General features: G+C 44.8%; 1 protein-coding gene across 1 annotated transcript in view; it reads left to right on the top strand.

Moving 5' to 3' along the window:
* LOC308127197 (membrane-associated guanylate kinase, WW and PDZ domain-containing protein 2-like) overlaps positions 1 to 17,001 on the top strand; it is an 84,771-nt gene that overhangs the window by 46,089 nt on the left and 21,681 nt on the right. Inside the window, exons 8-9 of the mRNA XM_080492068.1 lie at positions 3,326 to 4,012; positions 14,920 to 14,951. Of these exons, the coding sequence (XP_080348194.1) occupies positions 3,326 to 4,012; positions 14,920 to 14,951 (719 nt within the window). The remainder of the gene's footprint in view (positions 1 to 3,325; positions 4,013 to 14,919; positions 14,952 to 17,001) is intronic.

Raw genomic sequence — 17,001 nt, 5'->3', positions numbered from 1 at the left:
GAAAGCCTTTACTTGCTTTTAAGTTGTCCGAATTAGATTTGCACATGTAAAAAAAAAAAACCCACTTTCTTTGTTCTTATTCTGGTGTGTCTTGTGTGTTTAGACAAATCAGAGATCGTAGAGCGGGTTCAGCTTTAGTTGACAGGATTGTTAAATTGAGTTGTCAGTTTGTTGTAACACCGGCCGCACCTCGTTTTATCACCAAAATGTCCTCGGAAGCACAGATAGATGGAAGCTCATCTGCTGTAGAAAGAGCGTGTGCACGCTGGACGCTCTGAAAATACCCTAAAGACGTTTCGTCTTTGCACCGGGTGCAAAATAGAGTCATCAGTGAAGGATCACCAGTGACATTTCACTGAACCCTCAGATGTGCGTCCCGTCGGATAAAAGCGCGTGCCAAGTGAAATTGCAAATTGTGTCATTTAAAGATCACCGACCAAAAGCAGCGGTTCAGACTAACAAGGGCAGAGGCGGATGTTGTCAAACTTTGGCAGAAAGACCAAACGATCTGGTCTGTCTGCCACTTGGTGGCTTTCATCCTCTCAATGTCTCCATCCTTCCTCTCCGGTCATGAGGATTGAAACATGCAGGGACGGCGGCGAGGCTGCCGCCAGATCATGGCACCATCATTTGTTTTCTGCCGGGGCGCTCGGCTATTGATCCCGACACTGCTGCTCAAGGCAAATGTCGGCCGCGTTTACCCAGATTAATTAGAAAGTCCGTCACGTCGGGCCGCCGCGAGCTCACGTCGTCGATACCGACGGAGACACTGAAAGTTGCAGATCGCCAGCGTGCAACAGGGATATCTTAACTTCCCGGCGAGGTCAAACCGTCCAGCTGCACTTGGAGATCGAAAAAGTGCCAGTGACACACCGTTATAACCTCCCGCTCAGGTTTTTTTTTTTTAAGAGAATTGGACGGGAAGATTGAGAGCCAATCACTGGAGCACATGCTCTGCTTTACAATCGTCTCCTCACAAAGAACACACACAGTCTCCCCCTGCCCTCTCTCCAAAGAGCAACACAATTAAGTTCGCAATTACAAAATAATTGTTTTCATTATCATGCCAGGTAATGCTGTTTGTCAGACTTTTATGTGGATTGAATGGCCAAAGTTTTTAGAAAAAGAAAAAAAAAACTCCACAGAGCACAAAAGTGTGTGTGTGTGTGTGTGTGTGTGTGTGTGTGTGTGTGTGTGTGTGTGTGTGTGTGTGTGTGTGTGTGTGTGTGTGTGTGTGTGTGTGTGTGTGTGTGTGTGTGTGTGTGTGTGTGTGTGTGTACGTTTAATTGTGAGCGAGGTTTTATCACGCTCGGAAAGCCACTCAGGCCCATAAAAGGCAAACATTTTAGCCAATGGTCTTCGGTACTATTTTACACTTAAAAGGCAGATAAGACATTATCTGTGGTGGCGTTTATCTGGAGAAATGGCGTCTCGCTTTGAGGGGACTCCGAGGAGAAACAGTGCTGGTGTTGTTGTGTGTTGTTGTGTGCAGCAGATTACATATAAGAAAAGCTGCCTCGACATCAAACGTGCCTCAATTTCTCTTCTCTTGGACTCCAAAGTGATCTCCTTCTAAAGCAGATTAAATCAGTTTTAATTCAATAGAATGAAAATAAACTCCTTGTATGCCACCGATAACTACAGTTAGAAGGTGCTGTACGATAAAATTGTAATATTACAGTCGAAGAAAACTGAAGGGAAAAAAATATAACAGAATCATCTGTGAAAAACACTTTTAATCCTCAATTATCCTTCCTTGTTTTTTTCATCCCGATAACGGTTTCTCTGCTATCCTCCAGTCCCTCACAAGTTTCTCACACACTCTGAACTCTGTCTGAAGTGGACATTTTTCTTTCTGGAGACATTTTTCTGTCAAATACAGCAGTATCAGAGGTTGTTTTGTGGTACTGTAGCAGCTTCCTGCTGTCATACAGTGACACCTAGTGGTCACAGATGGTATGAACTGTATTTTTTGATATGCAAGTCATTTCTTTTATACTGTCACATTACTGGCCAAACAACTAAAAATAGAGTGACGTGTAGTCCAGGAAATAGGGTAAAGCATGTTTGAAAGTACATGAATTACAGTATTGTACATAGGAAATATGGTCAAAACGGTTAGAAATTAACACAGATAATTAGAAACTCTTATTTATAAATTACTGGGGGAGCCACTTTGTGGCGTTTTCTCGAAACATGAGGCAGCCAGCATGGCTCAGAATCGAGATTTTTAACTGTCAATAGTTCAAATGACTGGTTATAAAAGTTGCAGTTCCATTTTCTTGGTCACTGAGAGAATTTATCTATTGTTGTTATTTATGTTGAAGATCATTAATGGACTTGACTCTTTTTCACTGCTTCAGCAATGTCAGAGGGCTTCACGCTGTCACATTCACTATGAAAGGGGCTCAATCATGAGACTGCGGTTTAAAAGTGAAATACAAAAACTTGTAGATTAAGGCCTCGTTTACATGATAAAGTTTCAATGGAAAGCTCATAGTTTTTGCAGTTTGTTTTTCAGAAACGCTTCACATTCACACGGCAGTGTTTTCTAATCGATGTCCATTTACACGACAGTGGCAGAAACGCTGAGGAGTTGATTAAACAACCAAAGCTGTGATATTCAGAGCTTAATGTCAGCAGACTTAAGCTGCGAGAAGCTTTACGACATCTTTTTTTGAGGGATCGCACGAAGACTGATTTCTTCATTGGAAGTTTGCTGCTCATTGTTGCACATCATCATAAAAATGGAGAATAATTTACACCTGACATCAGAAATGTCAGTAAAATCACCCTTGATTTCCATTTTGATGCTGGTATTGAAATTCAGCCGGTTCCTGTGACAAAATGTCATAACCCAGTTTTCTGTCCGATTGGCTAAACATTTAATCCACGAAGCGGATGTGGTGTCATGTGACTTTAACTCCTGATATTGAACTGTTAATTTTCCCTCATCCATCGACGCATTCACACATAAAGTGGTGGAACAGGAAGATGCACATGCGTTCTACCTCTCTGAATATATGGGATCACATAATGTACTGATGGATTCAGCTGTAATATCAACATGCATTTTCATTTCAGATTAATTGCTGTTCACGTGTACCAACAGCTGTATACTTCAGATTAAACTAGCAACGATTTAATTGTGAATTTGTGTCTCATTAAAGCACAAAATGAAATAAGATAATAGGACGTTAAGCGTGGGTTTTGGTTATTATCTAATCATAAAAATTAATAGTGCTACTTGCTCATATGTACCGCCATTATTTCTAATGTTACCTTCGTTAAACCTGAACATTGTGTGCTGCTCCGTCTTCTGCAGGGGACGTCATCGTCTACATCAACGACGTGTGCGTCCTGGGTACGACCCACGCCGACGTGGTCAAACTCTTCCAGTCGGTGCCCATCGGCCAAAGTGTGACGCTGGTGTTGTGTCGCGGCTACCCTTTGCCGTACGATCCGGAAGACGCCGCCAACAGCAACAACAACACCACCACCACCACCATCATCTCGCCGCTGGGCATCATGGAGCAGCGGCCCATCATGGTGAACGGCAGGACGGGCTACGACAACTACCTGGACTACCTGACGCGCACGGCGCGCTTCGTCACGGATGCCGGTCAGGACCAGGTCAACGCCCAGCAGCAGCTGCTGACCACGCACCCGGGCGACACCCACCTGGACGGCTCGCTGCCCCCCACCACCGGCACCACGCCGCCGGACAGCGTCTCCATGGCCTCGTCGGGGGCCACGCAGGGGGAGCTGCTGACTCTGACCATGGTGAAGGGCGCGGACGGTTTTGGCTTCACGATCGCGGACAGCGCCACGGGCCAGCGGGTCAAGCAGGTCCTGGAGCCGCAGGGCTGCCCCGGTCTGTGCGAGGGAGACTTGATTGTGGAGATTAACAAGCAGCCGGTGCAGGGATTCACACACTCGCAGGTGGTGGACCTGCTCAAGGAGTGTGCGGTCGGAGCGGAGACCAGCCTGGTGGTTCAGAGAGGCGGGACAGGTAAGAGCGATGGCCTCGGTCTGTTAAGATGTATATCAACACCCTTTAGTGAAATACACTGGTTATGTCTGTATAACGGCACATTATCGGTCAGGAAGTGAATATTTTAACCTGAGAAGTGTTCAAATCTGAGAATCTGTTTGAAAAATTGCAACTTTTATGCGATGGTCCTGCTCTGCAGTGGTCAGTATCTATCAAAAGTCATTCAAAGAAGTATGAGAGCAGTGGTCCAATGGAGGCCACGGCTCATAAATGAAATGATGTGGTAACATCTGGGTGTCAGATAACACAGCACACCTTCAGAAGTCTGTTAGAGGGTGCGTCTTGATGATTCAGGGCTGTAGTTGGCGAAAGGGGACGATACAGAATACCAGGTTTGGTGGATGCACGGTCATAATGTTATGGCTGATGGGTGTATGTGCCCGTTCTTCCCCGCTGTCTTGTGACAGAGTGTGTGCTTCCAGATGTACAGTCCTGCAGTAATGGACTTCACTTACAGAGCGCCTTTACCGCTTGTGCAGCTTTCAAGCACTTTGCGTCATCAGTCACTTTGGGCCGTTTAGAGCCGCCAGGTGAAGCCGTTTGCACACAATCAGAGGGGAAGTACGGTTCAGCGATTCTGCTGCCCACCTGAGGGCTGGAGGATTATCGACCTGCTCTATCACCAGAGTGCAGACCCCTCGATGAATTTGGATCACGAGGAACATCCAGACCTGGTTAACAATTTGACTGCAGCTTTAATTCGATGTGACGGCGTGTGCCGAGCTCTTTCTTTGACTGACGTGGACTTTGGTTGCAGATGCGACAGATTCCCACAACAAGCTGTCAAGCTGGGATTGGACATGCATGTCAGAAAAGTTTCCCGTCTTGTTTCAAGACTTTTCTGAAGACAAGAAATGAAACACAATAAAAATAGAGTCTTTTTGGTGGCGCGCACACAGTTTGTGTGTGCATGGTTGTGATTTTGGGGCGGATGGAAGTATTCTCCACAATGGCTTAACCATCCTCCCCTACTGTTTACCTTCCTGCCTTCTCTTTACACAGGAACCACTTTGCTTCGCTTTATTTAAGAATGCGCGTATCTGCTCGCTGAGCCGTGTCTGCTCGCGGTCAACAACAGAGTCGGATTGAAGTGAATGTCATTTTCAAAGTCCCTTCTAGATTTTTTTTCTTTTTTTTTTTTTTTCTTTTTCCATCATGTCAGTTTCATATGTATGAGGAGCTTCACCCTCTCTCTGCAGGCCGGGAATAAAAGCCCCTAAAATCAAAGCATGTCAAAAGTGGCACGTTTTTTTTTTCTTCCTTGAAACTCGCGGTAAATGGACCCAAAGTGCTTTCAGTCCTGTGTTTTTCTGAACGCGAGGCCCTTCTGACAATCATAATTATGTGCTGCACTCCGCCGTGAGTCACCGCTGTTCGCAGGATCGACAGGTAGGTGACGGCTTTCTGCTCTGCGAGTGTGTGTCAGGCGTGACGTGGCGCGCTGCAGAGCTGGCAACCTGTGGAAGGTTTACTTCAAATCGTTCCTGTTTGAAGTCATCCAGACGTTTTAATCCCATGTTGCTGATGACTTGTCATTGATGACTTCAGAATTTGAATGGTTTGAGAAGTCGACAAAGGACTTTCCTCTACCTGATTTTAGGAGACTGAGGCCTCCTTCACACATTTCAAGTAAAAACATTTTTGCATTTTCGTTGCAGAAAAGTTTCACTTTTACACTGCAAAGTTTACGTGGACATTCGCAGAAACCCTGAAAACGGTGTAGTTAGCATGCCAGGCCACTAGGGGGTGGTGTTGGTTGTTTTTATAATGAAACAACACACATGTGCACAGAGATATGCTATAAACATTAACGATGATGAGTACGTGTTTTTGTTTTACCGCATTGCCACAGAGATGGAGTTGTAGCATTTTTCTAAAAGTTGCATTTTCCCCACTTCCATGAAAACATTGTAAGTGCACTTTTTTTTATACCGCAGCACACGTGCGGCTTCACTGTAGTAACACACCAGAAGTGTGTGAGCCCGCTGTGGCTTCACCTGCCTGTTGAAGTGTGGAGGTGGTGCATCAGTCTGCAATGACTCAGCCGAAGCTCCGGCGGTGAAGATTAGAGATTTTAATTAAATCTCGGAGCGGCAAATGGTGACTGTTCATCAGCCGCGGCGATAAGATCTGTCCGCGCGGCTTTGTTGTTAAATGCCTCGGCTCTTTACCTGCTACCGATTCATCGCGGCATCCTCCGCATGACGACGTGTGAACTTTACCTCCCATGTAGTGGAAGCTGGTACGCAGAGTTCTACTGGACTGCAGGGAATTTGTTGGAGCAGGACTTTGCATGTTGTCCCTGGACTTTAAAGGTTATTTTGGTGATGCTGGCTTTTTTCCCATAATCCCAAGATGTGAATGTTGGATTGATTAGTGACTCTAAGTCTCCTGTAGGTCCGGATGTGTGTGTGTGAACGTCTTTACTTGAGTATTTGTTGTAAATGCTGTGTATTGTTAACATGCTGTATATTGATGTACAGTGTAAATCCCCTGGGAGGGATTGGACCAATGGAAAGACAGATATGAAACAAAGGGAAGTCTTCTTTTCATATTCCACTGATGTTTGGCTCCCTGTGAAATTGCTTCTGAGAAAGACAAAAGCTATAGATGTATGTGAGATTAGAAAGCTTGGCCTGCAGCTGAGAGGGAATCTGGAGCAGTTCCAAATAGAAAACTTTGGGAACCATAGATTTATGGCAGGGATGTTCAATCTGCAGCCCTGGAGCCACATGTGGTTGTTTAGCCCTTCTGTAGCGGCTCCCAGAAGATTTCACTATATCATACGAAAATAAACATTTTTTGCTTATTTTCAGCTTATTTACACACCAGTCACTTTCAAAAGGGTTTTTAACTCATGGCTTTAAATGGCTTTCAGAAAATAGGTAAAACCACAAGAAATAGGAAAACGGCTAACTGTGTAAAAAGGAAAAAAACTAAAATGGGAATTTCTAAAAACAAAAAAAGATTTAAAACAGAAAAAATACTTGCACAGCTGCTAACAGAAGAGCCAAAATGGTTATAAAGTTCAAATGTCAAAAGGAATGGTGGGGAAAAAAAGATCAAATCAGTTCCAAAAATAGCTGAAAATGGAGTGAAATGTTTTCCTTCCTAAAATGTAAGTGAAAATAAGTGCAACATAAGATACAGTTTTTGTATCCAGGTTAAGGTGTTTTGTGGTTTGCAAACCTCCGACTTATGGGAACAAAGCCTCCACTCTATTTTAACTCTATACCACAAAAGTATCTGAACTGGAATGAATTTAAGTTTAAATTCTGCTGTTTTAGGCTAAATTTCCCTTTTGCATCCGGGTGCAGTACAGTGACATCTAGTGGTCACAGGTAGTACGTACCACCGTAGTTTATTCGATTTTCTCAATTCAGATTCATACTTTGCGCATCGGCATGCATCTGCTCTTCTGCGAGGAGACCCGTCTGTGCAATCACAATTTAAAAGAACATAAAGGTAGCCGGACAGCTCAGAACTCCTGGCGTGAAATATCGACAACTTCAGGAAAGGAGAACGCCTGCCACCAGAGGTGGAAATATTTGTGTGATCGTCACGTTATGGAACGTGAACCGAGTATAAGCGAGTCCAAAGCGGCCTGCGGATACGCAACGTGGAAAGTATGGAAGAGCGCTTAAGCTGCATGACCGGCAAAACCAAATAATCAGGGTAAAGAAATTCTGCGGCGCTCGCTGGTATGTTCATCAGTGTATGAGTCTTTCTCAGCTCAACTCTGCTTTTTTTTTTTTCCCCCCGCAACCTATTTGTAGTTCACAGTCAGAGTCTTTGTGCAACGTAATGTCGCATACCAATCATAATACCAACTGCCCGAGAGCCACAGACACCGCTGAGACTCGCCGGCAAAGGTCAGCGGCGTCTCCGAATGGATTTAGTTTCAGTGTCAGGCTGAGCGTCTTTCTGTTAGTCAACAGAAGAAGCAGAGTGGCAGTGAATATAAATATTTCTATTCCAGAAAACCTAGTAATATACGCCATCAAGCCGTCTCCGACCTGACGGGTGAAGCACCGGCTGCTCTCGGCAGAGCTTCAGAAGGCAGAAACAAACGCCGGCGTCTGTAAAGCAGCCTGTCGGCCTGTGAAGGCGCCGCCGACCTTCTTTACACACCGTTTCATCTCATTGTTTCAGAGGTGGATGTGACTTCGCTCCGCCGCACCACAGTACGTCTGTTGCTGTTGATTGTTTTTTTTTTTTCACAACAAGCTGCTCCTACTGTAGGTGGTGGCTTCACATAGAAATCGAAGGGTAACGGGTGCGATCGTTGGAGGCAGCATGCAGAGCTTCCAGTTAATTACAGACGCTTCACGAGATGTTTCAAGATTTTTCAATGTGAACAAACAAGAGGTTTCCACCTCTGGTGTTCTGCTTTACTTATCTCAGGTTTATTCTTCATTTTATGAGGAAAAATGTTCTTATTTTTTGGCTTTGGTTTTCTCCAAGTATTCTCTCTTTCTCTTCCACAGTCCCAGAACATGCACGTGAGGTTAGTTAGTGACTCTGAGCCTGAGATTTCTTCTCAGCATGCGTCAGACCTCAGTCCTTCAATTCAGACATTTTGGCGACATTATGGATTCTGCAGTCCTAAACTGTTTTTTTTAACATTTCTAAAAAAAAATTTAATAAAAAGTAGTAACTAAAACACACCTCGGACCAAAGTGCTTCAGGTCTCCTCTGAGGAGAATGATTTATGAAACAATTTTGCGCCGAAGGAACATGGTTCATCTTGTAAACCATGTTCCTCACGCGCCGAGGGAAAACTAATGATCTAAGATTTCTGTTCTCGTCTGCCTTTTCGTTAATCACAACAAAATGAGTGCCTGTGATGTTGTTTGTATGCATCGCCGCTGCTTCCTTTATGAGCCCGTAATGATATTTGAGACGAGCCTAATGAGTGATAATTACTCACATTCTACTGGACAAAGTCCTCTTCATATCACATCTTTTATCTCTTTATGAAACTGATTTGGCATAATTGTCTTAAATTTAAATGAAGATGGAAAATATGTTTAAAAACTTCACAGAGCAAAGGTGGGAGGAGTGTGGAGGGCAGGGGGATTTCCAAAGCCATGCTTTATCTTCACAGCTGTAAAGAGGGACGTGGGGGTTCTCTCAACCACTCTGACTGCTCGGGGAAGTTTTATTGACCCCATACAGGGGGGAAAAAAATGTTTCTCATCTGACTTGTGGCATGAAAGCCAGTAAACATTTGCACATGGCCTGCTAATGCCTTTCAGAGCAGAATTATCTGTCCCATTGAATCCATAAGCAGCTGGAGCATCGTGATCGTGCCCCGGACGTCTTGTAATGGGATACCTCGTATTGTTTTTCATGACTCGTCGTTAAAGGCGAGCTTAACGCGAATCGTGCATGCAGCAGAAATGAGGCCATTTGTGATCAAAACTTTCAGTCAATTAAGCCTCATCACCTTGAAAAAGCCTGCTTGTGCTCATAATATAGTTATAATATTTAGCCATCCCTTAAATTTGACTCCCGAGTCATTTTGGCTGCACAAATGGGCGCGCTGTCTCCCATCACCGGTAATTATGGTTCCTCTGTGTGTGTGTGTGTGTGTGTGTGTGTGTGTGTGTGTGTGTGTGTGTGTGTGTGTGTGTGTGTGTGTGTGTGTGTGTGTGTGTGTGTGTGTGTGTGTGTGTGTGTGTGTGTGTGTGTGTGTGTGTGTGTGTGTGTGTGTGTGTGTGTGTGTGTGTGTGTGTGGTGGCAGACAGCCTCATTAGTGGCTATCTGGACCATTAACAGCCTGTGTCCTCGCTGAATCACGAAGCTGCAATTAGCACTTCGACTTGCAGCTCTTTCACGTATACGCTCAACTGTTTAGCTGCTAGCACGCCCCGCCACCCCCACCCACACCCACACCCACACCCACCCCACCACCCTTTCCTGCCCTCCCACACAAGCACATGGCCGGATTCACCATTTCATTACAATTCAGTTTGCTTTATTCAAATAATCAATCCCACTGAGGGAAGTCTCTCTAAACAAGAACAGAACTTTCCGTCGGGACTCGTCGGATTGAACTCAACCACTCACTGCTGACTTCATGGAAGTGGATCAATATTTCTCAGAGATCTCTGCAGGAAGGTACAAAAAGAGAGAGAACTAGTGGTGTGTGATACTGAAAGCTCTGGTATCAATTGGATACCAAGGGAATACAGGGCCAGTGTCACGGATACCGATCCACTAACAATACTTTTTACTATTCAAGGTTAACGCATCATCAGATTGCTAAATCTGCATGAGTTTTCATGACCTTGAAGTGTTTTTGTGATGTTTCTTTTGGTTTATTAATTAATTGAACCGAGATCAGAATTTGGGAAGTTTATAGGTAAACTGAAAATACTTTATTATCATAATAACAAAAATTGGTCAAACAACAGTTACTGTTGTTTGAACTGAATTTTCTCCCATTCATAGTAATGTCTGGATTTTATTTTTTTTTATTTTTTTATAATCTAAGTCTACAAAACTATCACTTCAGAACAAATTAGAACAAAATATTTCAGGTAGAGAGTTCATGATGGAGCAGCATGAATGCATACAGGAGAGAAAGTGAAACTGAGTATCGCTCTCTTTGCACTGATATCTTTCGATATCGATACCAACGTAGGTATCGGTAATACCGATGTTGATCTGCCCACCACTAGAGGGCACAGATTATAAGAAAGCAACGTGAGCAATTGGTCACATGTGAAGATATCAAGAAAGACTTAAGGAGCGTCTCAGCAGTTGTTTTTTTTAACAACAACCCAATTCAATTATATTGCCATAGCTCCAAATACAACACAGTCATCTCGAACCTGCAGAACCTGCAGAACCTGTAGAACCTGTAGATCCTGTAGAACCTGTAGAACCAGATCCAGACACAAAGACTTTCTGTTTCCTGTTGGAGGCGACAGAATATAAATTAAGAAAAGGACAGAGACGGAGAGCAACAAGCAAACAGACCACAAACTTGGAAGATATTTCAACCACGTAACTAAAAAAAGACACTAATATAAGGTGCAATAATGCAGTTAAATAAACAATAATACCACTAGTAATAAAAGCTTAACACATCTAATAGAAATAAAGATAAAGACGTATAGAATACTGATAATATAATGATGATAAACGGTCATTATGGAAAAAAAATAATAGTATTAAAGCTGTTTTACTAACACATCATGTCGCCATATTGCCTGTGAGTTTTGAACCCTTGTTGTTAATTGTGGGTTTCTCGCCTCTCAGGTTTCCTTTGGGAGGCGCGCTCGGTTAGAGGCGGTTTGATTCACCGAGCCTCCCAGGGAATCAGCGTGTAACGAGACAGTGATTCATCGGCCGAGCGCCTACAAGACAGGACAGTGTGAAACAAAAGGAGGGGAGACGGGGAGCAGAGAGTTATAGAGTGATGAGTTTGGCTCTCCGCCAGCCCACCGCAGACTGTCAGCCGTGTTCACACTCTGTCCCCCCCCCTCCCCGCAGCATCCAACCCCAGCGATCGATATCCAGTCTTATCTGCCCCCGAGGGGGATTCAGCCCGGCGGCTGAGACCAGGGTGGAGTGAGAGGGTTAAAACTCAGGCTTATCGAGAGCAGAATCACATCCCAGAAAGTGAAAGGTTTGCGTTTCATCTCCCCGCCTGCTGTGTGTGGGAGGAGCACGGTTACTCACCTCGGTCTGCCTCTTAAACAAATCAAGCGCTCCGGTTTGAGTTTTAATGGATCGGAGTGATTAGCCGGTGATTGCGTGAGCGTGGTTAAATGAATTGTGCTGTTTTTCAGAAGCTTTAATATCATGCATATTCAAGCGTGTGTGCCTCGCAAATAATTTTGTTTTGCACACAGTTACAACGAGGCTGATTTCCAAGAACATGGCTGTTAAATGAGGCTGCAGGAGGAACAGCCATGTTAACAAGGGAATAAAAGAGGATTTGAATTAGTGAGCGCTGGGAGTGAAAAGAGGCTCGGTTTTATTAGGGGCGTCCCGATCTGATTCTTTTAGATTAGAGGATAGTTCGATACCGATACTTTACTTTACTGTACATTTTGAACTTCAACTCTGAATGAGCCATTTAACAAAAAAGCACTGATAAAAGATTAATTTATGTACAAAGTTTTACATCAGTAATTGTCGTTGCATTCATGTTTTTCCTTATAGATGTGTAGACACTGAAACAAGCTGCGTTTGAGAGAGCGAAGCGTTTATGTACCATTAATGAGGGATGTGGGAATATCCTCCGGTTGTTGACAGTTGGTCGGGACAGCTGAAAGCCCTCCAGGCTGCAGTTCGGGTTGTGAAAAAGACATTTTGCTCCTTTTTTTGACGTTTTAAACAACCAAAAAGAACCATCATCAATCATAGAAAATAACCAGCCGAATAAAAATAACCACTCACTGCAACGCTGTTAGAATCAGACTGATTAAAGTGAGATTTCACCTCCAGACAAGAGCTTGTTTCTTGTTTCCATCCCTCTGGTCTTTGTCTTCTTCCTATTGTCTCTGCATTTAGATTCATGAAGCGCTGTGATGAACACAAATATTTGCCTGAGCGGAGGTATTTTCACCTCTCTTCCACGTCTGCTCCTAGTGGAAACCATCGAGGGAAAATTCTGACTTTGTATTTCGGTCATTTGAAGGTCATTTGAAAGCGCAAAGCTTCAAAGTGTTTACAGTAGCCAGCTCAAGAATGGAAGGTCGGGGGGGGGGTGGGGGGGGGTCAAATCCCGCTGCCACCAGAATCCCCCTCCCAGGGTGGGATCAGGAAGGGTGTAGAAACATGTGACAAGTCAAACCTGCTGGTCACAATCTGATGTGACGACCCCCGGAGGGCGGGGGCGTCCAAAGACGAGATCTCATCTCAGCTGTGAGAACAACAAGAAAACTCTTGATATCCAGATACACAGACCTTCAGTGTGTCTGTTTACAAGTAGACGCTCTTGCACTTCTTCAGTAAATCAGGCTTGCAGCCTCCTGTAATTTCTCCTGCTCATCTGATGGCAATCGGGGGGGGGGGGGGGGACCAGGAGCCAGGAGTTTCAACCTGAGGAAAGACTTGAACCGTTTCCATTTTTGTGTTGATAGAAGCTGTGTCAGTGCTCAGAAGCACACAGGCGCACTTCCAGGGAGTTTCTGCGGGATACATGAACTATGGCGGGGGAGACGGGGTGTCGCTTACCGTCAGAGGGGAACGCCGTCGAGCTCAGGATTTAGGAACAAGTTTGACGCCGCAGGGCTCATGTAGCTCCCTGCAGCCGAGCTGACACATCTGATTAGCACTCGGTCCGAGAGCTTCCAGCACCACGGACAGCTTCCCTCCCTCCCTCTCTCTCTCTCGCATCCTCCAAGTCGCTCACCCGCCTCCCCTCTTCTCTACTTTCAGCCCGGGGGCACTCTTACAACCCCAGTCCAACTAAATGTCTGTAATGCCTGAGTTAAGACCCCCCCTTGGTCAGTGATGCCTGGTAGCCCCCCCCCCCCCCCCGCTCCGCTCCTGTCTGTTCAGCTTAGCTCAGGTCGCAGGACTTCTTCACTCCCGTCGCTGCGCCCTTCGCACCGGCTCAGAGAGAAGTGCTCCCAAAAAGCTTTTCATTGATTGTCCTTCATTGGATTTAAAGGCAAAAAATAAATAAAAAAATCTAATCCTCTCTCCGCCCGCCTGCTTCTGTCACACTTTTCAATATTCTTTATTGTTTTGGGTCTGATGAAATATTCCCACATGGACTGAAGGTGAAATTGAGTTTCAGATAAACTGTTGTGACTCTTCATCAATCAGTGTTGTTTCTTACTGAAATTTGTCGCTGAAAACTCTTCACACAGCACGAATCTCACATATGTGAGAGTATAACTCACTAAGTTATTTACTTGAGCATGACGAGAAAAGCCTTTAGCAGGGTAATCAGTCATCCTTTTTCGGGGTATTTATGGGTTGTTTGTAGGGATTCTGATCAGGTTTTATCTTGCCGATCACTGACAAAATTTGAGGAAATAAAACTGAAAAACACTTAAATTGACCTGCTGTCGTTAACTTCAACAGATTAAAAACATCAAGGCTCGCAACAGGATAAATAGTGCAGACAGTCAAATAAATAAAAGGTCTTTTATCGCCCAACATTGTCCAAATCACTTTTTCACGTAAATCGTCCAATCGTGATCGGAGGCGATCGATCGGAGCACCACCAGTTGTTTGTTTGGTAACCTGACTGCCAACTGAAGACCGTTTCTCTCCAGTCAAAGCATCTCCAGACCACCAAAGGCTTTCTGCCCCAACAAGTCTGTGACTCAAGAAGAACCTCATCGATGAGAGACGTGGTTGATTGTGAACTAGACACTGTGGTATGAACTGGTTTCAGACAGTGGATTCTATGAAGCGCTTCGGGACTGGTCAAGCAGTTGAAAATTGCTATATAAGTGGAATCCAGTCACCATTTACCATGTGTACACCAGCTGGGCTTTGAGCCTGAGGTCAGTCAAGGACCTGCTGCTGGTCTGGTGATGGATCAGGGCGAGCTGGAGGACGCTGTATGGGCTCGAGGTTTCTGTGTTTCTCTGTTATTTTTTCCCCCCGATATGGATGGAAGAAGAGGAGACATGAAGAGATAGATGGATGAAAGCTCTTATATATATATATATCCCCAGATCAGACATACTATTTTCTTTTTCACCATTTTCTGCCTGATTCTCTTTTGTTTTCAGATTTTTCCATTCTTCTGGTTAACAAACTCTTCTGGCATTAACTTGTTATTTGGATTTATGTGTATCAGATCTGACTAAACACCATCTCACGTCTCATGATGAGTTCCTCCATCTTTTTTTTTTTCTTTTTTCTTTTTTTTTCCTTTTTTGCAGGTCACTATTCACCCTGGAAGACCCCTAAGCAGGTAACATGCATCAACCCTAACGACTTCAAGTGTTCCCCACATCCCTGCTTCTTAATCACGAGTCTTTGGCAGATTTGCACCAGTGGCTCCAGTGTGCAAACTGAATGTGCCCACTGGGGAATGACTCTGTATTTGTGCACATTTGTGCCATTTTGAAGTCATTCTTCAGCCCCACTAACTCCACTTACTATTCACTGTATGTCGCTTACAGCAAGCTCGCCTTTGATATTCCTGCATTGTCCATTGTGGCAAAAAGTCCAAGTGTCCTCACTCATAACATCACTTCCAGACTTTGATCCTGGGGGTCGGACGTGACTCACCGGCCGATTCGGTGTCGTGAGAATCATTAGCATTATGCTGTTATGCTCCGGTGCTGCTCTCTATCAGTGAGCACCTTACCCACTTCTTTTATCTTCAAAGCCTTCCTGCACTTTTATGCTTTGCTTTATTTTAATTTTTTTTGCCATGCCGTCGTTTATCTTTCACCTTAACTGGATTTCACGTGACGTCGCTGCAAACTTCCTCCCAAAAAAGCACTTGTATATATCGTTTCCTCTCCTGGCCCATTACTGATTCCGTCCTCCCAACACCCCTTTATCAGACCTTATGTTTCAGCCCTTTTCCTATCCATCCTCCTTTGTTTCACTTTGTGTAACTCAGTGTGTAATCCATTTCATGCCTGGGCGTCCTCCCCTCCCATCGCTGCTCTGACCATCCCCTGACCCCCCCCTCCACCTCATGTCCTCCTCGTGCCAGATCCCCACCAGCGAGGGTGGAAAAGAAAAAAACCTTAAATCCCCTCATTGCTCATCATTTCAGCTCCCTGGCGACATAATCGATGGCCTCCGTCCCCCTCCAAATAATCCTAGCTGGAGGCTCTGAGCTCTAGATAGCTGTGAAGTGAAACAGCTATCCAGTCCCCCCCCCCCCCCCATGGTGTTAATTTGTTGGATGCCCCACCCTGGGCAGGCCTGCCTTAAGGTGAAACGTCGCACTCAGAGTTCAGCTCCAGTTTAATTAGGTATCATGTGGTACAGGATGATTTCTGGAGCTCAGAGACTGAAATATGAAGGAATCTGTCTAATAAAGGAAGGAGGAGGAAATCACCTACTTGTCGTATCGACCGACAGTCCGGTGAAGGCTCGGCCCGCTGCTCCACAGATTTTAGTCTCTTAATGAGCATATTGAGATTCGTCTGCCGGATCCCGACGATCCTGCAGGTCGCCTGATGTTTTCTCTCAAGAAGGCCGCGTCAGAGAAGCCGTGCTGCAGTGCAAGTCGGATCATAGGCAGAGTGTGAGCTGATTTCAGTGCTTTTAATCTCTCTCTCTCTCACACACACACACACACACACACACACACACACACACACACACACGCAGAGGCAGTGGTCTACTCCCAGCTTTAACAAGGTCCCCAGTCTGAGCCGCCTGCCCGATATGGACGTGCGTCACAACGGTGGCTCAAACCACAAAGAGCAGAAGAACTCTTCATTCCTGCACAAAAGCTGTTTTTTTTTTTCTTCTTTTTTTCTTTTAACTAAGCTGATATTTATTCTCAGCACATCTTGAACTGCTTGGCCCACATTTCTCCATATTAGAGTGCGGCATATGCAGCTGATCTCACTGTAGCATTTTTTCAATGCTTGGTAGTTATACCCCACACATCTCTCTCTCTCTCTCTCTCTCTCTCTCTCTCTCTCTCTCTCTCTCTCTCTCTCTCTCTCTCTCTCTCTCTCTCTCTTCAGTCTTACTCACTGTTTCTATCTCTTTCTCTCAGTTGCTCTATTTACTTCACCCTGTCTCTTCCTGTCTTTTTCACTAAATTTTTCTCTCTCTCTTCCTCTTTTTCTCAATATCTCTCTCTCTCTGACATGTCATCTTGACTATCTGCTCGGTGTCGTGTCGTCTCATCGGAGCTCTGAAACCATCGTCAAAGCTGACAGTTACTTCAGACGTCACATTTCCCAACGTGTCCCTGGATTACATTCATGCAAATTAGTTACTGCTTGCCCAACAAAACTCAGCCTGAGAAAGATAATCTCAAACTG

Source organism: Lipophrys pholis, assembly GCF_963383615.2.
Source record: "Lipophrys pholis genome assembly, chromosome: 22".
In the NCBI taxonomy this organism is placed as follows: domain Eukaryota; kingdom Metazoa; phylum Chordata; class Actinopteri; order Blenniiformes; family Blenniidae; genus Lipophrys; species Lipophrys pholis.
This window is presented reverse-complemented; position numbering and strand designations above follow the sequence as displayed.